Genomic DNA, 23,247 nt, shown 5'->3' on the forward strand with positions numbered 1-23,247 from the left:
ATGGTTCTCTTAGACCTGTCCTCTGCCTTTGACACGGTCGACCACACCATCATGGTCAATAGGCTGCGTGATCTGGTGGGGATGTCGGGCTCTGTGCTGAAATGTGCTATTTGACAAACAGGAGTTTTAGCGTTTCAGTAAACCATGTTAGGTCTGAGTCAGCTCATCTGCAGTGTGGCATACCACAAGGCTCGGTGCTGGGGCCACTCTTGTTTCTTTTATATATTCTTCCCATTGGCCAGATAATTCAGCATTTCAGTGATGTGTCCTATCATCTGTATGCTGATGATATACAACTATACTGCTCTTTTAAAACTACGGAACTTGGGAAACTGAACTCTTTAATGAACTGTCTGTCACAGGTGAAGCAGTGGCTGAATGGAAATAGCCTTCAATTGAACTCCGAGAAAACTGAGACACTTGTTGTTGCCCCTGATGATGCCATTCCTGGCATCAAGCAGCAGTTGGGTGACTTGGGCTCGTCAGTTAAGACAAGTCTGCGGAATCTCTGAGTCATCTTTGAAGTAATGTCTCTTTCTGAGCATTGTAATAAATTAATTAGAAATTGTTTTTTTCACTTGCGGAATATCGCCAAGCTGCGACAGGTGGTATCTTGCCATGAGCTGGAGACAATCATCCACGCCTTTATCTCCTCATGATTGGACTACTGTAACAGCCTGTTTACCTGCCTTAGTAGAAAAGACCTTAACCGGCTACAGTACGTCCAAAACTCTGCTCCAAGGCTGTTGACGCGTACAAATAGGAGAGCTCATATTCCCCGTCCTAAAGTCTCTCCATTGGCTCCCAGTTGAGTCTAGACTCACTTTCAAAATCTTGGTCTTGACGTTCTGAGCCCTTCATGGTCAGGCTCCCGGATATATTAAAGATCTGATTCAGCCTTATACCTCTGCCCGTAGTCTCAGGTCTTCAAATCAGAACCTGATAGTTCCAAGAACCTGCTTTAAAACCCGGGGTGACAGATCTTTTAAAGCCACAGCTCCTCGTCTCTGGAACGAACTGCCACTTTTCCTGCGTTCCCTGGAATGTGCTGAGACTTTTAAGAAGCATTTGAAGACTCTTCTCTTTAATAAGGCTTTTCAGAACTGACCAATTGTTAACCTTGTCCTTTGTTTTATGTATGTTTTATTATTTTTATGGTATCTTAACCTGTGAAGTGCTTTGTGACTTATGTCTGTGAAAGGCGCTATATAAATAAAACTTACTTACTTACTTACTTATCAGATGCCATTCACACTGAGCGTGAGGTTACAGCAGTCAAACAGAACATTTAGTTAACAGAAAAGCAATATTTATCATTTTGGTTTCACAATACTTATGTATATGCGATTTCTTCGTTTGTTTTTAGAAATTTGCAAAAATGAAGGCACAAATTTTTTTCATGTTCTTGTCATTATGGGATGTTTTAATGAATAATTCTGAGGGGGAAAACATTTACTACATTTTGGAATAAGGCTGTAACAAACTGTGGAAAAAGTGAAGTGCTGTGAATACTTTCCAGATGCACTTTTTAGGACCTCCCCAAAAATGATCATTTTTGATTTAAAAAATAAATAAATAAATAATCAGGGCCACTTTCATTTTACTCATTTTGCAGTTTTTTTTATTAAAGCAGCCTTTGTCGTCTGACAAAATATTAATTAGGTATTTTGTTAAATATTTGCTTTCTTGTTAAATATGAATTTCTGTTATCGGGATTTTGTGCTGCATTGTTATTTTCTGTTGCATACAAACTTTAATTAGTTTCATTTATCATTTTTATTTTGGATTCATTCTGTTTTCTGCAGAACTGCTGCTGAACTCATCAGAGAGATTCCACACCACCATCTAGTGTCTCCTGACAAGTAAGGACACTTTTCATTTGCTATTTTTTTTTCTTCTTTTTTTCCCCTCATTTACATGGACAACATTGTGAAGATGATCATGATCTTAACCCAAATCCAGTCATAATCTGACATCCTGTTGGAGTTTTGATGTGGCTGTAAGTCAGTAATCAGACTCCTCATCAAAACCATCATTAGATCATTATTGTCCTTGTAAACTTACTCTTCTGCCATCTAACCTTTTTAAAATGACAACCATTTACATGCATAAAATGTCACGTTGAAAATTCATTGTCTAATTTTTAGGCCTGTCACCATAATGATCTTTGAACAATATATTGACCCAGAAATAATTGTAATATGTCACTTCAAAAGCATTTCATGCCACTGATGGTTAATTCTGAAGAAAATCCAGACATTTAGAATGTGGAAAAAAATGTCAAACTATCCAATAATAAATAAACCTAATGGAAACATAAACAAAATAGACTTTTAAATAACCAAGTGGCGTTATCGTCTCATTTGCGTTAATTGACTTGCCAGGGTTCAGGTGTTTATTAAATCATGTTTTTGGGGACTGCCCAGTGGTTCTCATAACTACATAATCTGTGTGGAGCAGACAGTTTACCAAAAACTGAGTGACTGTGCAAGAAGAGTAAAGCAATCAATCAATCCATTTTTTTTATATAGCGCCAAATCACAAACAGTTGCCCCAAGGCGCTTTATATTGTAAGGCAAGGCCATACAATAATTATGTAAAACCCCAACGGTCAAAACGACCCCCTGTGAGCAAGCACTTGGCTACAGTGGGAAGGAAAAACTCCCTTTTAACAGGAAGAAACCTCCAGCAGAACCAGGCTCAGGGAGGGGCAGTCTTCTGCTGGGACTGGTTGGGGCTGAGCGAGAGAACCAGGAAAAAGACATGCTGTGGAGGGGAGCAGAGATCGATCACTAATGATTAAATGCAGAGTGGTGCATACAGAGCAAAAAGAGAAAGAAACAGTGCATCATGGGAACCCCCCAGCAGTCTACGTCTATAGCAGCATAACTAAGGGATGGTTCAGGGTCACCTGATCCAGCCCTAACTATAAGCTTTAGCAAAAAGGAAAGTTTTAAGCCTAATCTTAAAAGTAGAGAGGGTGTCTGTCTCCCTGATCTGAATTGGGAGCTGGTTCCACAGGAGAAGAGCCTGAAAGCTGAAGGCTCTGCCTCCCATTATACTCTTACAAACCCTAGGAACTACAAGTAAGCCTGCAGTCTGAGAGCGAAGCGCTCTATTGGGGTGATATGGTACTACGAGGTCCCTAAGATAAGATGGGACCTGATTATTCAAAACCTTATAAGTAAGAAGAAGAATTTTAAATTCTATTCTAGAATTAACAGGAAGCCAATGAAGAGAGGCCAATATGGGTGAGATATGCTCTCTCCTAGTCCCCGTCAGTACTCTAGCTGCAGCATTTTGAATTAACTGAAGGCTTTTTAGGGAACTTTTAGGACAACCTGATAATAATGAATTACAATAGTCCAGCCTAGAGGAAATAAATGCATGAATTAGTTTTTCAGCATCACTCTGAGACAAGACCTTTCTGATTTTAGAGATATTGCGTAAATGCAAAAAAGCAGTCCTACATATTTGTTTAATATGCGCTTTGAATGACATATCCTGATCAGAAAGCCACCAAGACACTCAGACAACCCAGAAGAGGGTACAGGCTGCAGTGGCTGTGATTGAAGAAATTGTGCACAGCGCAAGTTTTGCATTTTACATCACTACTTATGCAGCTTTATGATGATGTGGTACAGAGAAGGGCTTTCTTATAAAACCCCCCCCCCGAAGTTCAGCCACAATTTGCCAGAAGGTGTAACGTTAAATCAGACGAGAATTTCACTCAGCACAAATATTGCAGTAGAGACATCTTGGATGATCTGTTAGGACGTTTCACTGCATAACAAGCTGTATTATTCCAGGCGTTTAATAAATTATTCCATACAAAACTGACACAGCCTCCACACCAGCTAGCAGCCACATCAGGCGGATTCTGACTTGCAACCGGACGGCATAAGAGGCGGAGACACTCGGCTCAGCTGCTGTCACTCAAAACAACCACACCCCAAATTTACAGAACGTTGTCTGAGAACATATTAAATGAAGAAGTTAGAAAAAAATTCACCCCCCACACAGTTGTCACAGAGAAGGAAACTATATAGAGAACAAAACCTAATTTGGACATTTTAACATGGACTCCTATGAGAATGTGCTCTGTTTTGGAGGCAGCCTCAAACACTCAGTCAAGGACCTGCAACTCTCTCTGGACTTCTGAGAGGGCTTCATCTGCTGCCATCAAAGTTTACGGCTTGTTGAAACCACATTCTTCGATAAACAAACCGGGCAGCATCCCGGTCATGTTGGTATATCGTACAATGTAGAAATACTGGTGACAGACCTCGGGTTGTTTCCCACAGTAATTAAACCAGTAAATACAGTTGATGATTAAATAGATTAAAGGATTGTTGATTAGAAGCAATTGATCACCTGCTAGTTGATGTATTATTTTAAGTGCAAATATGAGCTCCCCTGATCACAGTAAATCAATATAATTTTATTTCTGTGATGAACTGTCAGTCAGTGTCAGCGTCCACTTGTGACTTTTTTCTCAGTGTTCTTCTTTTCTTTTTTCTTCTTGACAGTGTGTGAAATTCTTGCTCGCTCTATGGTCACTTTAGTCATTATTGCTAAAATAAATTTTTCTCAATATAACCCACAATGCATCAGGGAACATGCCATCCTTCAGGACAGACGTCTCACTCTTATCAGCTTTTAGGAAACCAGCTGGAGGGAGTTTGCAACCAAACTGTCTTGGGGTGGAGCCAGAACACTTTAAATAGCTTTTTACTGCACAGCAAACTAAACATTTTATTACAGTAAAACTCACCTAAAACCATAATTTTATAAACTGGATATTCGCACTGACCGGAGAAAAGCAACAGTCCCAATGTTTTTGTATGGGTTTCCATGTAATAAACGTGTATAGCAGATTTAGATTATAACGGACAAACTTCATTGGAGTTTCTGTAGTAACATTTCAGTTTAAAAATATTTTAAGTTGTCTGCCATTAAAAAAGAATTGAGTTGTAAATAATCCAGTTCATATTTAGTATTTATTACTAAATAACTATGTGGAAATTCATGGAATTGGCTTATTTAAATCGGCCTGTTCTCTTTATGAAATCTGTCCTGTAGGGGGCGCATGGTTCAGCTGACCCCTCCCATCACATTAAACCACATGCATGACGTTTGTGGAGAAAACATTTTATCAGAGCCCTGCCAACAAAATAGTTTTCATTTCCCTGATGCCAGAGGAAATGAGGGGAGGAGCCAGTGCCAGGCCACACCCACTCTCAGCTCATCAAATCAGAATGTTGGTCACAAAGTTACTCTGGTTTTAAACAGTATAAGTTCTCAGGGTGTTGTCACTCATCTGTCATGAAGGTGATAACCAGTGTAGCCTGCAGGGGGTGCTGATGTGGACTATTTGTTTTTCAGCTTGACCTACAAACAGCCCAGCATTCTGAGTGGGTGAGTCATACTTTCCTGCAGGTGGCGCTGTGATTGGTGTTTATTTGATGTAGTGTGTTTTTCCTTGTAGTCGTACAGATGTGGTGACGGTCACGCCATGGTTGGCTCCTGTGGTGTGGGAGGGAACCTTTTACCCAGATCTGCTGGACAGCATCTACAAACCCCAAAACCTGACGGTGGCCGCCACGGTCTTCGCTGTGGGGAAGTATGTATCTCTTCTTCACGTCTTTTCAATTGTCAATAACATTGATTATATCTTAAGGAACCTTGAACAGACTCCAGATGAATCCATCCCATGAATGAATCCAGATTGGGATGATCACTGCAGGAATTATGGTTTTGTGGGTGTGGTTCCATTCTATTTTTTTAAATGGGCTGAGAGACTTCCCAGAGTGTATTTCCCACCATGCTTTGGGTCATTGGTCATAAGTCTAGAATAATTTGTCTGAACATAATCATGTGAGTCTAAAGGCATCCAAATTCTTCAGAGAAATCATCAGTAAAAAGGTTTTTGGATCAGGGTTTTTTGTTTTGTTTTTGTTTTTTTTTTTGTTTTTTTTTTGTCTTGTTCCTGGTCTAATTCATTTTATGTTGTATTTTCAGTTCAGGATGTTTCTTGATCTGTTCTTGAGGATTTTCTTTCAAAGGTTTACTTTGCCATAGATATGGTTCCGCCCTGCAGGGTCTTTGTAAAGGTTGAATAATGAGGATAGTCATCTAGTTCCACTTGGTTCTTTTAAAACGGGGACCAGACACAGCTTTCAGTTTCTTGTTCTTTGTTGTCTAACATGGTGAAGTTGCAGGTCAGCAGTGTCACTTTAATTTGAAGACAATTTAAAAAATAATGTTCAGTGTCTTTAATCTTCTGTTGGTTTGTTATTACAGAATCCTTCCAGTAGGTGGTGGTGTTTCTTAGCAGGAATAAGTCTCATCTTTTGTTCTCCTGTACAGGTACACCATGTTCCTGAAAGACTTCCTGGAAACTGCGGAGCAGCACTTTTTTGTTGGTTTCAATGTGCACATCTATGTGTTCACCGATCGGCCTGAAGAAGTGCCCAAAGTAGAAATGGCTGCAGGCAGAAGGGTAAATAAAGTGATGGACCACGACACATGCACCATATCTCAGGATCCTCAGGAAACCCAAGTGTCCGGAGGAACTGTAATCCTGGTTCATATAAAAATTGGAAAAGATGCTGTGCACAGTTACAATATTGTAGTACTATGAAATAAACAGTATACTGACATCACAACACAGCAGGTCCCCATAAATGTTCCTCCACATTGCAGCTTTTGACACTCTACAGAACCTTCTTAGGTCCTTCTTAGCTTTCGGGGCAGTTTGCGCTCTTGCACCTGAACATACATGTCAACCCCTTTCAGGGTCCACCTGTATAACCAAGTGATAAAATCCATAAAATCAACAGAAAATCCTTATAACCTCCTAAATCGCACCAAAATCAGTTTTATTACAGTACACACAACCGCATAGCGGTATCACATAACTGGGGTTTTGTCCATGTATTAACTAACACCAGGGATCTCCATGGGCTCTTCTATGGTGGAAGTCCTCCACAGTTAAATCCTCTTGCTCCACAGTACAATTGCTTGCTGTCAATAAAATCAATGTCTACAAGTACATTGTAGGTATTTTGTACAAACTCAATATATTTCCCGTAAATATAGTGTCACACAGCTGTTCTATTTTTACAGAAACAAGAACTCAGAGTAACAGATCACTGCTCCTAACAATCTTTGGCCCTACCATCTGAGACTGCTCTGCCCTACGCTTGGATATTGGAAAACTATGTGATGGTGAACCAATTCCGATTGGATGCTCACATTGCGCACGTCATCACACAGCTTCTATGAGGAGTACAAAAATGGTGGAAGGCTGGCCAAAAGTCCAGAGTTAAGAAAAACAGTAAAAAAAAAAAAAAAAAAAACATTTTACAACAGAAAATCCTGAATATCCGTAAGACTTTATTTGTACGTCCGTATGACTCTGAAAAATCGGTACCATTTACGGAAAATCCGTATAGGTTGACATGTATGCCTGAAATCCTTCAGTCGATCCTGGATGCGCTTCAGCCTCGTCTCCTTGTTGCAGTGCAGTGCACGTTCCCACGCCGGTGTCGGCTGTTTTCACGGTTGGCTTTGATGCAGGAGCTGAGGTTCCCACATCGATCACTCCTCTTTCCCTGAGATCTGTGGTAGCTTCATGTATGTCCTTGTAGATTACCGGGCCGATGCTGAGGTGGACACATAGCCACGCGGGATGAAGAGTTTGCAAATGGATTTCTTTTTCTTTCAGCGCTCTTTTTATTGGGGTGTAGGCTTTTCTTTTGGCCAAAGTGTCGCTCTTATAATCCCGTTCACAGAAGATGAGTCCCCCGCTGTGCTGGATCTTTTTTCACTTCAGGCGGACCGAAACATGAGTTCTTCAGTCTTGAACTCAAGATTATTACCGATCTGTGGCTGGTGCCCTGCAGAGGTTTTGGCCCGAGCGAGCGGTGGCATCGATGTATTCCGAAACCTGTGTCGGGGAGAGCGAGTTCAGTTTCTGTAAATCCCTCCATGAAACGTGATGTTGTCTCCTTCTGCTCCTTCTAATATTACGTGGATGCAGATGTTATTTCTCCATGAACACACCTCAAGATCTGTGAGTTGTCTGGAGCCGTTCCTGTAGTTAAATTCAGCACTGAACGTCTCCATGTTGGAAACTGTTTGGTCTCCACAACCTTGTTTCCCAGTTCTTTAATGTCCGTGTTAATACTCCTCAGCGTCTGATTCATCTCCTCTCTGGAGTCAGAAAGCTCTCTCTTAATTTCCCCTGTGGCTTCGCTGACATCTTTTCTCACATCGGAGCTCTTTCATTTCAGCAGTGATGGTAACTTTAATAGCCTCTAGGTTAACACGCTGGGTTAGCATGTGCGCTATCTTTGCGCTCGCTTGAGGATAAAACGTCCTCCCCTGTGCTTGACTGTTTCCTGTTGTTCTCCTCATTATCTCCACCATGTCTATTAATTTTACAGCTTTCTGATAATTTTAAGGTCAAATTTAACGGGGGAGTCAGACCCGCTGGGAGGTGGTGATTTATGCAGCCTCTTGCCTCACCGCCATACCTAAAGTCAGTCACATTCTACCTTTAAAACTCTTTAGTGATTCAGAACTCAACTCAAAGAATCAATCAATCAATCAATTTTTTTATATAGCGCCAAATCACAACAAACAGTTGCCCCAAGGCGCTTTATATTGTAAGGCAAGGCCATACAATAATTATGTAAAACCCCAACGGTCAAAACGACCCCCTGTGAGCAAGCACTTGGCTACAGTGGGAAGGAAAACTCCCTTTTAATAGGAAGAAACCTCCAGCAGAACCAGGCTCAGGGAGGGGCAGTCTTCTGCTGGGACTGGTTGGGGCTGAGGGAGAGAACCAGGAAAAAGACATGCTGTGGAGGGCAGCAGAGATCGATCACTAATGATTAAATGCAGAGTGGTGCATACAGAGCAAAAAGAGAAAGAAACAGTGCATCATGGGAACCCCCCAGCAGTCTACGTCTATAGCAGCATAACTAAGGATGGTTCAGGGTCACCTGATCCAGCCCTAACTATAAGCTTTAGCAAAAAGGAAAGTTTTAAGCCTAATCTTAAAAGTAGAGAGGGTGTCTGTCTCCCTGATCTGAATTGGGAGCTGGTTCCACAGGAGAGGAGCCTGAAAGCTGAAGGCTCTGCCTCCCATTCTACTCTTACAAACCCTAGGAACTACAAGTAAGCCTGCAGTCTGAGAGCGAAGCGCTCTATTGGGGTGATATGGTACTACGAGGTCCCTAAGATAAGATGGGACCTGATTATTCAAAACCTTATAAGTAAGAAGAAGAATTTTAAATTCTATTCTAGAATTAACAGGAAGCCAATGAAGAGAGGCCAATATGGGTGAGATATGCTCTCTCCTTCTAGTCCCCGTCAGTACTCTAGCTGCAGCATTTTGAATTAACTGAAGGCTTTTTAGGGAACTTTTAGGACAACCTGATAATAATGAATTACAATAGTCCAGCCTAGAGGAAATAAATGCATGAATTAGTTTTTCAGCATCACTCTGAGACAAGACCTTTCTGATTTTAGAGATATTGCGTAAATGCAAAAAGGCAGTCCTACATATTTGTTTAATATGCGCTTTGAATGGCATATCCTGATCAAAATGACTCCAAGATTTCTCACAGTATTACTAGAGGTCAGGGTAATGCCATCCAGAGTAAGGATCTGGTTAGACACCATGTTTCTAAGATTTGTGGGGCCAAGTACAATAACTTCAGTTTTATCTGAGTTTAAAAGCAGGAAATTAGAGGTCATCCATGTCTTTATGTCTGTAAGACAATCCTGCAGTTTAGCTAATTGGTGTGTGTCCTCTGGCTTCATGGATAGATAAAGCTGGGTATCATCTGCGTAACAATGAAAATTTAAGCAATACCGTCTAATAATACTGCCTAAGGGAAGCATGTATAAAGTGAATAAAATTGGTCCTAGCACAGAACCTTGTGGAACTCCATAATTAACTTTAGTCTGTGAAGAAGATTCCCCATTTACATGAACAAATTGTAATCTATTAGACAAATATGATTCAAACCACCGCAGCGCAGTGCCTTTAATACCTATGGCATGCTCTAATCTCTGTAATAAAATTTTATGGTCAACAGTATCAAAAGCAGCACTGAGGTCTAACAGAACAAGCACAGAGATGAGTCCACTGTCCGAGGCCATAAGAAGATCATTTGTAACCTTCACTAATGCTGTTTCTGTACTATGATGAATTCTAAAAACCTGACTGAAACTCTTCAAATAGACCATTCCTCTGCAGATGATCAGTTAGCTGTTTTACAACTACCCTTTCAAGAATTTTTGAGAGAAAAGGAAGGTTGGAGATTGGCCTATAATTAGCTAAGATAGCTGGGTCAAGTGATGGCTTTTTAAGTAATGGTTTAATTACTGCCACCTTAAAAGCCTGTGGTACATAGCCAACTAACAAAGATAGATTGATCATATTTAAGATCGAAGCATTAAATAATGGTAGGGCTTCCTTGAGCAGCCTGGTAGGAATAGGGTCTAATAAACATGTTGATGGTTTGGATGAAGTAACTAATGAGAATAACTCAGACAGAACAATCGGAGAGAAAGAGTCTAACCAAATACCGGCATCACTGAAAGCAGCCAAAGATAACGATACGTCTTTGGGATGGTTATGAGTAATTTTATCTCTAATAGTTAAAATTTTGTTAGCAAAGAAAGTCATGAAGTCATTACTAGTTAAAGTTAATGGAATACTCAGCTCAATAGAGCTCTGACTCTTTGTCAGCCTGGCTACAGTGCTGAAAAGAAACCTGGGGTTGTTCTTATTTTCTTCAATTAGTGATGAGTAGAAAGATGTCCTAGCTTTACGGAGGGCTTTTTATAGAGCAACAGACTCTTTTTCCAGGCTAAGTGAAGATCTTCTAAATTAGTGAGACGCCATTTCCTCTCCAACTTACGGGTTATCTGCTTTAAGCTACGAGTTTGTGAGTTATACCACGGAGTCAGACACTTCTGATTTAAAGCTCTCTTTTTCAGAGGAGCTACAGCATCCAAAGTTGTCTTCAATGAGGATGTAAAACTATTGACGAGATACTCTATCTCCCTTACAGAGTTTAGGTAGCTACTCTGCACTGTGTTGGTATATGGCATTAGAGAACATAAAGAAGGAATCATATCCTTAAACCTAGTTACAGCGCTTTCTGAAAGACTTCTAGTGTAATGAAACTTATTCCCCACTGCTGGGTAGTCCATCAGAGTAAATGCAAATGTTATTAAGAAATGATCAGACAGAAGGGAGTTTTCAGGGAATACTGTTAAGTCTTCTATTTCCATACCATAAGTCAGAACAGATCTAAGATATGATTAAAGTGGTGGGTGGACTCATTTACTTTTTGAGCAAAGCCAATAGAGTCTAATAATAGATTAAATGCAGTGTTGAGGCTGTCATTCTCAGCATCTGTGTGGATGTTAAAATCGCCCACTATAATTATCTTATCTGAGCTAAGCACTAAGTCAGACAAAAGGTCTGAAAATTCACAGAGAAACTCACAGTAACGACCAGGTGGACGATAGATAATAACAAATAAAACTGGTTTTTGGGACTTCCAATTTGGATGGACAAGACTAAGAGACAAGCTTTCAAATGAATTAAAGCTCTGTCTGGGTTTTGGATTAATTAATAAGCTGGAATGGAAGATTGCTGCTAATCCTCCACCCCGGCCCGTGCTACGAGCATTCTGACAGTTAGTGTGACTCGGGGGTGTTGACTCATTTAAACTAACATATTCATCCTGCTGTAACCAGGTTTCTGTTAGGCAGAATAAATCAATATGTTGATCAATTATTATATAATTTACCAACAGGGACTTAGAAGAGAGAGACCTAATGTTTAATAGACCACATTTAACTGTTTTAGTCTGTGGTGCAGTTGAAGGTGCTATATTATTTTTCTTTTTGAATTTTTATGCTTAAATAGATTTTTGCTGGTTATTGGTAGTCTGGGAGCAGGCACCGTCTCTACGGGGATGGGGTAATGAGGGGATGGCAGGGGGAGAGAAGCTGCAGAGAGGTGTGTAAGACTACAACTCTGCTTCCTGGTCCCAACCCTGGATAGTCACGGTTTGGAGGATTTAAGAAAATTGGCCAGATTTCTAGAAATGAGAGCTGCTCCATCCAAAGTGGGATGGATGCCGTCTCTCCTAACAAGACCAGGTTTTCCCCAGAAGCTTTGCCAATTATCTATGAAGCCCACCTCATTTTTTGGACACCACTCAGACAGCCAGCAATTCAAGGAGAACATGCGGCTAAACATGTCACTCCCGGTCCGATTGGGGAGGGGTCCAGAGAAAACTACAGAGTCCGACATTGTTTTTGCAAAGTTACACACCGATTTAATGTTAATTTTAGTGACCTCCGATTGGCGTAACCGGGTGTCATTACTGCCGACGTGAATTACAATCTTACCAAATTTACGCTTAGCCTTAGCCAGCAGTTTCAAATTTCCTTCAATGTCGCCTGCTCTGGCCCCCGGAAGACAATTGACTATGGTTGCTGGTGTCGCTAACTTCACATTTCTCAAAACCGAGTCGCCAATAACCAGAGTTTGATCCTCGGCGGGTGTGTCGTCGAGTGGGGAAAAACGGTTAGAGATGTGAACGGGTTGGCGGTGTACACGGGGCTTCTGTTTAGGGCTACGCTTCCTCCTCACAGTCACCCAGTCAGCCTGCTTTCCCGGCTGCTCGGGATCTGCCAGGGGGGAACTAACGGCGGCTAAGCTACCTTGGTCCGCAACCGACTACAGGGGCCTTGCTAGCTGTAGAATTTTCCACGGTGCGGAGCCGAGTCTCCAATTCGCCCAGCCTGGCCTCCAAAGCTACGAATAAGCTACACTTATTACAAGTACCATTACTGCTAAAGGAGGCCGAGGAATAACTAAACATTTCACACCCAGAGCAGAAAAGTGTGGGAGAGACAGGAGAAGCCGCCATGCTAAATCGGCTAAGAGCTAGTAGCTACGCTAAGCTAGCGGATTCCTAAAAACACGCAAAGTGAATAATGTGTAAATAATTTAGAGGTGATTCAGCAGAAGGAGTGCTTTAGTTAAGGCACGTAAAGATTACACTGGGAAACAAATCGTAATCTAGATAACTAGACCAATCTAACTGCGCAGATTAAACAGCTAACAGATACAGAAAAACACCGCTGTGCCCAGGAACAGGAAGTGATACAATACCGCAGTGAGAACCAACCACCAGTAAAGGCAAAAGAATCCTGTCTGGATCGTGGATATATGATGCGATAATTCCATTACTAGTTTCCCTGCACTGGCTTTCTGTCCTCTTGAGGGCTAATTTCCAAGTTTTATTTCTGACATGTAAAATACTGATTGCTTATTGGCTGAGTGTTCCCGGGGTGAAAAAGAAGTCAGCAAGTTGTAGAACCTTTGCCCACACTGTTCCAGTTTTATGCAGCGGTTAACATTAGACAAAAAAAAAAAAAAATCAATTTTCAAATCAAGTCATAAAATGTCTTTTGTTTTTGTTTAATTTAATTTCTTTCTTTGTTTTTCATTTTATTTTGCCTCAATTTCCTGTGGTATTTTGGCTCCTGAACCACACACCAGGTTCCATTTTGAGTTTTAGTTGTCCCTGGAGTGGCCTGGAGGGGGGGTCATAAACTCTCTCTCCTGCTTCATGCTACAGATTCTGGCTGTGAGAAGTTTTTTCTTTTTGTTTTGAATTCTTATGTAAACTGTGTTTTATTGTGAAGCTGATTTTGGTCAGTTGAATCATTCTTCTCCATCCTTGTGCAGTTGACGGTGCGTTTGGTGCCCAGTTCCAAACGTTGGCAGGAGATCAGTGCTCGCCGGATGGAGATCATCCAGACGCTGATAGAGGTGGAGCTTCAGGATGTCATGGACTACATCTTCTGTTTGGATGTTGACTCAAAGTTCCGCGGGCGCTGGGGCACAGAGTCGCTGGGTGATCTGGTTGCCATCATTCATCCAGGTGTGTGTAAACATGCATGATGTCACCACTGCTGTTTGTTCATATGAGAAGTTCTGATGATTTTAGTGAGGAGGTTGTCCTTGGATCAGTTTAAAGTTTGGGACCAGATTCTGATCCTGGTCCTCAGGTCGACGTCCTAAAGTTTGGTAATTATGTTCTGATGTTGGTGAAAAGAACTCCTGTGTTTTTCTCTGATAATCTCTTCTGTAAAGGTGGATGCAGTGAGACCACTTACTGAACTGGTCTGAGGGAATCCACAGACACCCAAGCACCTTTGAAATGGGACGATCTAATCGCTGTATTTGACATAAATTGCTGACTGTTGCAGTCTGAGAAGTGTGCAGCCTCTGAATTGGGACACAACCTTAGAGTGCCTACATACTGACAGTGGCGACAAGTCGCAATTTGAAGCTGTATTGTTTCCTCTTTCAATCCATTACACAACATATTTACTGTGTTTATGTATTGCAGCTCCACATTCACACCTGTCTTATGGGAAAAAACATGTTTCAGAGGTACATGACTGTGTTTAACGATCATTTTAGGCTAAACAAGAGTTTGAGCACAAAACTCCACTACTTATTGTAGGGAATTAACACTAGTGGTTAATTTTACCTTGAATAAATCTTGGGGGGGGTCACCACCTATAACTGAAAAATTTTATAACAATATTATATCAGTATTTTTCGTATCAGTCAGCAGGTTTAATTAAATCAGTCTCTTATCTTCCAGTCAGAAGTTCTACAGGTCAAGATCTGATACCTCTGTTCAAGCCACAGACAACCGCATACGTTCAAAACATTTAACTCAGTCAAGGGTTAAACAGAACAGAACATATTACAGTAATGCAATTTTCTGATAAAGTTCGACAGTTATGACAGTTATGTCATGTGAAAATTCGGTAAGGTACGACTTAGTTGCAGGAATTTAAGAATGAATTACGTCCTAGTCAGCAGGGGATTTATTTTGGTGTTTAAAATATTATTGATGACAGGGAAGAGAATTAAATAAAGCCACTTCACTCAGATTTTCACAAAACCGCAGCTTACTTTTGCCGACATGCAGGATGTCTCGCTGAGATCAGATGCTGGCAGCCACCTTCTTCCGCAGGCGATGATCCGTCTGTCTCAACTGCTCCCTTGATGAACCCTGACAGAGTAACTCTGCCGGTCACCGTGCAACCAGTTGTAGCTGGTCACTCAGTTGTTTTGCGGTCAGAGCTTTGTTGATCTTCTGACGGCGTTTCAAATCGCTGCGCGGCTCAGGCTGATCTGGATGGATATATACGGTGAGGAAAATAAGTATTTGAACACCCTGCTGATTTTCAAGTTCTCCCACTTAGAAATCATGGAGGGGTCTGAAATTTTCATCTTAGGTGCATGTCCACTGTGAGAGACACATAAGACTGACATGGTTTGCACATAAGACTGGCATAGCATGTTTCAAGTACACACATATGTCAAAAGGTGGGGGGGACATACCATATTCTGTCCCCCCTGGTTGAAAAGGTGGGGGGATATGGCCCCCCTATCCCCCACCAAATTACGCCCATGAGTTCTGGGATTTTTGTTCACCGTTCTCATTATCATTTTGACCCCATGGGATGACATCTTGTGTGGAGCCCCAGATTGAGGGAGATTATCAATGGTCTTGTATGTCTTCCATTTTCTTACAATTGCTCCCACAGTTGATTTAGTCACACCAACCTGCTTGACTATTGTAGATTTCCTTTTCCCAGCCTGGTGCACATCAGCATTTTTCTTCCTAGTGTCCTTCAACAGCTCTTTGGTCTTGGCCATGGTTGAGTTTTGAGTCTGACTGTTTGAGGCAGTGGATAGGTGGCTTTTATACAGATGAGTTCAAACAGGTGCCATTAATACAGGTAACAGGTGGAGGACAGAAGAGCTTCTTAAAGAAGTTACAGGTCTGTGAGCCAGAAATGCTGCTTATTTGTAGGTGACCAAATACGTCCACCATAATTTACAAATAAATTCTTTAAAAAAATCCTACATTGTGATTTCCTGAATTTTTTTTTTCTCATTTTGTCTCATAGTTGAAGTGTACCTATGATGAAAATTACAGACCTCTCTCATCTTTCTAAGTAGGAGAACAATCAGGGACTGACTAAATACTTTTTTTTACCCCACTGTAATTATAAAACATGAATTTCGTCAATCTGAGGTAAATTTTGGACTGAGAAGCTGCATTGTGGTCCCAAAGATAAGACATGTATTTTGTGGTATGAAATTTTCTTAAGACACTTCTGGGACTTGGGGAAAAGTTTATTCATAGAATCCAACTATTGGCTTTGTGTGTTCCATGTGGAGGGTTTTTCTGACCTCCTTACAAAGAATGTTCTCAGAAGGTCATTTGATTAGTTGTCAGTTTTACTGACCATTCCTTCCTGCGTTGGGCTCAGGAAAACATTTCGTTGACACGTTGACAACCTCTAGACCTTGGGAGTAGACCTGGGACCGACTTTTGAAGAAGAGACTCATGGCCTTAGGTTTAATGCACTTTAAAGTTTTAAAGTTGATCACATGCGTCACACACGCGCGCGCTTACTACAGTCATCGGTGACGGGGGAGTTTCTATTCCAGCAGTCATAGGGCGTGAGGCGGGGTACAACCTGGACAGGATGCCAGTCTGTCACAGGGCCATATATAGATAAACAAACAGATTCACTCCTGCATGCACACCTACAGACAATTTAAAGTTTCCAGTCCACCTAAGCAGCATGTCTTTAGATGTGGGAGGAAGCCGAAGCACCCGGAGGGAACCCAAACAAACACGGGGAGAACATGCAAACTTCACACAGAAAGGCCACAGTTGGGAATCAAGCCTGGTGTCAGCATGCTTCTAGGCCTCCACCATAATCCCCATCCCCAAAAAACAATGAACTATAGGACTTAATGACTACAGACCTGTCACCCTGACCTCTGTGGTGAAGACCTTCGGGCGCCTTGTCCTCACACACTTCAAGGCCATCTCTGACCCACACCTGGATCCCCTGCAGTTTGCCTACAGAGCCAACAGGTTGGTAGATAATGCTGTCAACACATCCTCCAGTATGTGGACTCCCAAGGAACCTAAGCCAGGATTCTGTTTGTGGACTTAATTTCTGCTTTCAGTACAATCATCCCAGCCTTGCTGCAGGACAAGCTCTCTCAGCTTGGTGTGCCCAACTCCACCTGCAGGTGGATCACTGACTTCCTTTCCAACAGGAGGCAGCATGTGAAGCTGGAGGGCACGTCTCCAACACACAGTCCATCAATACCAGATCTCTCCAAGGCTGCATTCTTTCTTCTCTATTCTTCTTCCTGTACGCAAACAGCTGCACCTCTAGTTACCGGTCTGTAAAGCTCCTAAGTTCGTGAATGATACAGCCATCATCAGATTCATCTCTGGAGATGAGTCTGCCTACAGACGGGAGATCAACCACCTGGTGTCCTGGTGCAAACACAAAAACCTGGAGCTCACTGCCCTGAAGACGGTGGAGATCACTGTTGATAGAAAGATCCCAGTCCTGGCCAACCCCATCACCCTGTGTGATTCCAGGCACCATTGTGGAGTCCTTTCATTACCTGGGGATCACCATCACCTAGGACATCAAGTGGGAGCTGAATGTCAGCTCTAACCACGAGCACACAACATAGGATGTACTTTTTGCGGCAGCTAAGGATGTTCAACCTGCCAAAAACAATGATGGTGAACTTCGTCACTGCCATCACTGAGGCCATCATCTCCTCCTCCATCACCACCTGGTACGCTGCAGCCACTGCTAAGGACAGGAGCAGACTGCAGCGTATCATCCACACAGTAGAGAAGGTGATCGACTGCAATCTGCCATCCCTTCAGGACCTGTACACCTCCAGGGCCCTGAGGTGAGCAAGAAAGATTGTGGCCATTCTCTCACACCCAGGACATGAGTTTTTTCTCATCCTTCCCTCTGGCAGGCAGCTGAGGTCCATCAGGTCTAAAACCTCCAGACACAAAAACAACTTCTTTCCATCCACAGCTAGACTTATAAATAATGCCAGAGACCCCCATTTACCCTCACTCACCCACCTCCCACTTCCACAAGGTACAGATTGATCATCCCTGCACTGAAAGGGACTGTACATCTGCATGCCTTTGCACAGCCCCATTCCACTGTTATATTTAACAGTGAAAATAGTTTAGTCTATTTGTCTCCTTTACTTCTTACAGAAGTATTTTTCCTTTACTTTGTATTGTTATTATGCAGAAATAACATGAGCTCAAATTCCTTATGTGCGAACTTGCTTGGCAGTAAATTTGATTCTGATCCCATAACCTTCTTGCTGTTAAACAGTGCTAACTACTAATCCACCGTGCTGCCCCACACACAAATACATTTTAAACAATTCCATGTTAGTTATGAAGCAAGTTTCTTCTATAAGAAAATTAACAGGTAATTGACTTGCATGTGCAGCAGAGATGCAGGAAAACAGCTCTTTATCCTTCTGTCGATGTGCTCAAGTACTGATTCATTGCCAGAATGAATGGTGCTGCATTGTGCTTTATTTACAGTGTGATTGATGTGAGATCACTTTGACTTTGGAAACACCTGGTGGAGACATTGAATGTTGCCCCTCTCTGTATGTAGCCACTCTAGGTCTACTGACATCATTAGCATGTGACATGTTAGCATGGCTGCTATTGAGGGCGTGGCCTGCACTGTCTTCTGTCCACAGGATACTATTACACTGACCGCGGCCACTTCCCCTATGAACGGCGTCCTGAGTCCACGGCCTTCCTGGCACCTAACGAAGGTGATTTCTACTACTGTGGCGGTGCTTTCGGGGGCATTCTGGAGCAGGTTCGCCTCCTCACAAAGACCTGCCGTGCCAACTTTGAGGCTGATACCTTGAAAGGCATTGAGGCAGCTTGGCAGGAAGAAAGTCACCTGAACAGGTATGCAGAAAATCCTGCTTTCTGATTGGCTGAAACATTGAATTTTGAAAAATGTTACATCCGATATTCTGTGTTCACAAAACTGTACATGGGGCGGACGAAAGCTGTACATAAGGCAGATGTCATCAGAGACCTCAGATGTTAACCTGTAGGTAACCATAGCAACACAAATGAAGTAAATAACCGGCGAACGAAACAAACTGAAGTGAAAATGAGTCTGGTTGTGGTTCAGCATAGTTTTTGTCGGCAGACTCAATAACGAAGGTTCCAATAATCGTTTCGTCACTAAACCAGTCCAAGTCAATTTTCGGATCCGTGTTGTTCAGATTGTTTTTGTGTGTGTGTGTGTGTGTGTGTTCAGGTACATGTGGATCAACAAACCCACAAAGCTTCTGTCACCAGAGTACCTTTGGCAAGACTTTGCTCCCAGAAGGCGTGAGCTAAAGATCATCCGCTTCTCTGGAGTCGTCAAGAACTACGCTGCAATCCGACCCAACGTCTGAGGGTCCTGAACCATGGAACCGGTCTGCACTCAGCATTTACACTGGCTACTATCCAGTGTTGCCAAAGTAACTTTGAAAAGTTACTTTATATTTTACACTTACTTTATACAGTTACTTAATTAGCAACTGCAGAATGTAACTAATAAAGTAACTTGTAATCTAACTTGGTTATTTTTAAGATTGAATACTCAGAAAAGTGGCTATTAGTTACTTTGCTGATTACTCAATCTTATGAGTAACCACGTTAGATTACTAGTTACCTTATTAGTTACATTATTAGTTGTAAGTTGTTGGCAGCTTCTAATAAAGTAATTGCGTGAAGCTGCTAATGAAGTAACTGTATAATGCAACTAAAAAAGTAACAAAGTAACTTTTCAAAGTTACTTTGGCAACACTGCAACTGTCTGTAGTTTAGATGGTTTTTGGTATCGCTCGTCTCCAGCATCGCCGCAGCACCTGCCACGAAGTGCTTTACCCACAGTGCACCTGTTCCTGAGCAATCAGCTCGAGTTTGAGAGTTTGTTCAGTAAGGAACATGCACAAAACACAGGATCTGACAGGCACAGTTGTCAGGGTGAGAAATTTGCTTTTTTTTTTTAAAAGGATTTTCTTGTGTAAAATTTTTAATTCAGGAAATATTTGATCTATGGTTTAAATCGGTGCTTTGAAGCTCTTACAGCACTTTAGCTGCACAGACATTGCGTCTGTCTCTTGTGTGTCGTTGGGTCTTGTGACGCTTTAATTAAATCTGTGACATTTTTTAATTAGATAGTTTATGGGAAATGTCCTCTGATGTTACCACTTAATACATGCTGTATTTTTGTTTTTTGTACATTTAATCGTCTTAAATTTATAATAATATAGGGAAAAAAACTGAGAAAATGTAGAATCCTTAATTCAGAGGGTGATGTACTAGACACGTTTTGAACCATCATGAGTTTAAGACCAGGAAAAAATATACACTGTTTTAGGCTTCAGACAACAATTTTGGACTCCTGGTGTTGCCAGCCGAACACTACCCCATAAAAATTGGTCCCCCTGCCTTCACTATGCATGCGTCATTTCGAAGCGTCAGCAGTAATTCACTGGTTATCACCTCTGTTCTGATTAAAACTGCACTCCAGTCATCTGTCTTAGTGACAGATATCTGAAGCTTTTGTACAACAATGATTTTCACATGAATTCAGCAATCTCATAATAAGACGGGGAGAGGTCAGAGCGCCACAGCAGCACGTCTGAGTCTGACTCTGTCTGACTCTGTCCACCCAAAGTGATCAAAGGGAATAATGTGATTATTAACCATCAGATGACAAAGTAAAATCTCTTAAATCATTCTAAAGTCAGTTTTAAGCAGAAACGAGCCAATAATCAGTGAATCGCTGCTCTGTGTGTGTGTGTGTGTGTGGGGGGGCGGGCGGGGGGCGGCAGGTTTTTAGGGTGGACCATTGGGTCGGCAACACCAGAGTTGCGGTTCCTCTTTAAAAGTCACTTGGAAAATATTTATCTCACAAGTAGCGGTACAATCTATTGTTGAGGAAGGAGATCAAAATTAACACCCAGGAATCTGCAACTGAAGGTCCAACAGAAACTGTGGCATAATTCAGGAATTGAAGAGACATGAAATGGAAATGTGACATCATCCACCTTTAGAGAGCTGCCTCCAACGTCTCGTACACCTGTTGCTACAACTATTTGCATCCCTCTCACAGCAGGTGTCAACCAAATTCCAGGTGACACACACACGAACATCTAACACCGCTCGCTTGGCACTTAAAATGTGTGGCCATTCGCGCTGTTAGGTCGAAATCAGTCAGCAGGCGATCACTTTTGAGCTGGATATGAAATTTAAGTGCCCTCACGAGTGTGGCGCTGCAAACAACACAGTGCTGCGCGTGTCGCCCTCCCCCTACACGTGTGGGGGGGGGGCACACTTGCATAAAATTCGCACGGGGAGGTGCCTCCCAACTGCTCAGTGCACAGGATGTCACATTAAAAACGCGAGTGCTACACTACCTACATACACAATTACATAACAAATAACTAAAGAAAAATGACAGCATAACAAAGAAACAGAGTGACATGTTGGTGTGTGGGCTGAACTGACAGGGGGCGTGTCCGCCAACAGAAGCTGCTGTTGAAATCTCTGGTTCTGGACGTCCCAGCTGGGAAATGCGTACCATGTTTGAATGGACATGACCTAACTGTCCACTGTGATGCATGTGTCTGCTTGCTGTCCTCACGTGGACATACCGAAAAACATATCGCTACAGTGAGCGAGCGCATGGTGCGCACATTGACAAGATACCCTAGGTGAAACAGACCATCAGATCATAACACGCAGTGGGTGATCTGAAGGTCATGTCACCCACGTGAGCTCTGTTCCACATGACGCGGTGTCAGTCTTGTGGCGCGTCATCCACAGGACATGCATGTCGAGCCGAACATGCGCGTGGGGCCGGCTGGACACACTGGCCCAGCAGATGTGGACATAAGAGCGCATGGGTCACCTACAGAGGAACGGACGGTTCATACTTGTATTGCCCGCTCGATGAGGGATTCAGTAAAATGCGGTGTTTTGTATAGTGTGCGGTATTATTTTTACTTAAGTTTGTCCTTGTTGATTTCAGGCATTTTACGCACCTTTTGTAGGACAGCGATGGTAGCGGAGTGGTAAAGCTTCTGCTTGGCAGTCAGAGCTTTTGTAAATTGCAGGTTCCCATGGCTAGCATTTATTTATTTCCATGGCAGCTGCATGATATGCTTCCACATGCTCCAGCTGCTCGCACTGTGTTCCCGCTGCAACACTGTCGTGCACAGTACCATTGCAGCGGGATCGTTCACGCCTGCCCATCGGCTCACTGTTTTTGTGCGGGCTGTTTTCCCGTGATTCGCCTTGATTTGTACTTATTCGTACTATGTGTGAAGGGGCCCTTACGTGAGCACTTAATCGCTATGACCTAAGTGACTGTTAACCAATGCAGAAAACAATCACACACACATATATATATGAGAGAGATAGATATGAGTTTTTTACAGTTTGTCAGTTTAGACATTGGACTGAAACCTGAGCAGTAAAATGGGGCCGCTCCTCCACCTGGCCTCGAGGAACGTGAAGGTTAGCAAAGCCAGGTGGAGGTCTTCTCCAGTGGCATATCAACATCTGCTTTCAGCCTTGTTCCACATGTTGGAATGCTCCTGTTGCCAGGAATCCCAGCATGGTCAGCACCTGTGTGGGCACAGACAACCCCTGGCTCCTCGCTGTATTGCGTTCTGGGTCAGCTGCGCTCTTCTTGCAACTCCAGTGACAGTGGCCTTGATAATCAAAATTGGCTCATGAGTCATTTATCGTCATTTGTATCTAAAGCCACATGTTCCCTGAATACATGCTTGTGTTGGATTGCAGCATTTGCAAGGTCTTCGAACAACGCTAACGCAGCCATTTAGCAGCATTTTACACATCACTTTGAGCACGCTTTTATGTTCACCCCTATCATTGAAAACACGTGAATGTGTTAAAAACGTTTTGTATAAGCAGTTTATAAAACTCTGAACAATTGAAGCTGAAAGAAAATGAGATGCAAAAACAAATTAACACTGAGATCTTGTAAGAAGCAGTGCTATAGTGATTTATTGGGGGGAAAAAATAAAACCAATATTAAAAGCACTTGGAAGCTTTAAAATGAAATCATTAAAAAGAAAAAAGTTGTTAAATATGGTCCATCTTATTTTTACACCAATTCTGACAGTCAAAACAGTTAATGCAGATCATTTTAACGATTATTTTATTAATGTGGGTAATAACTTGTCAAATTCAATTG

The 23,247-nt window shown here is 42.2% G+C and overlaps 1 protein-coding gene across 1 annotated transcript; it reads left to right on the top strand.

The window, feature by feature from the left end:
• LOC117528764 (globoside alpha-1,3-N-acetylgalactosaminyltransferase 1-like) lies at positions 1–19,473 on the top strand. The gene is made up of 9 exons (XM_034191394.1): positions 1–75; positions 363–481; positions 1,806–1,862; positions 5,386–5,418; positions 5,489–5,623; positions 6,370–6,502; positions 13,796–13,991; positions 18,707–18,926; positions 19,288–19,473. Exons 1-9 carry the CDS (start codon positions 1–3, stop codon positions 19,427–19,429), a joined length of 1,110 nt encoding a protein of 369 aa, XP_034047285.1. The 3' UTR covers positions 19,430–19,473.
• Positions 19,474–23,247: the final 3,774 nt, after the last annotated feature.

Source organism: Thalassophryne amazonica, chromosome 16, assembly GCF_902500255.1.
Source record: "Thalassophryne amazonica chromosome 16, fThaAma1.1, whole genome shotgun sequence".
Taxonomy (NCBI): domain Eukaryota; kingdom Metazoa; phylum Chordata; class Actinopteri; order Batrachoidiformes; family Batrachoididae; genus Thalassophryne; species Thalassophryne amazonica.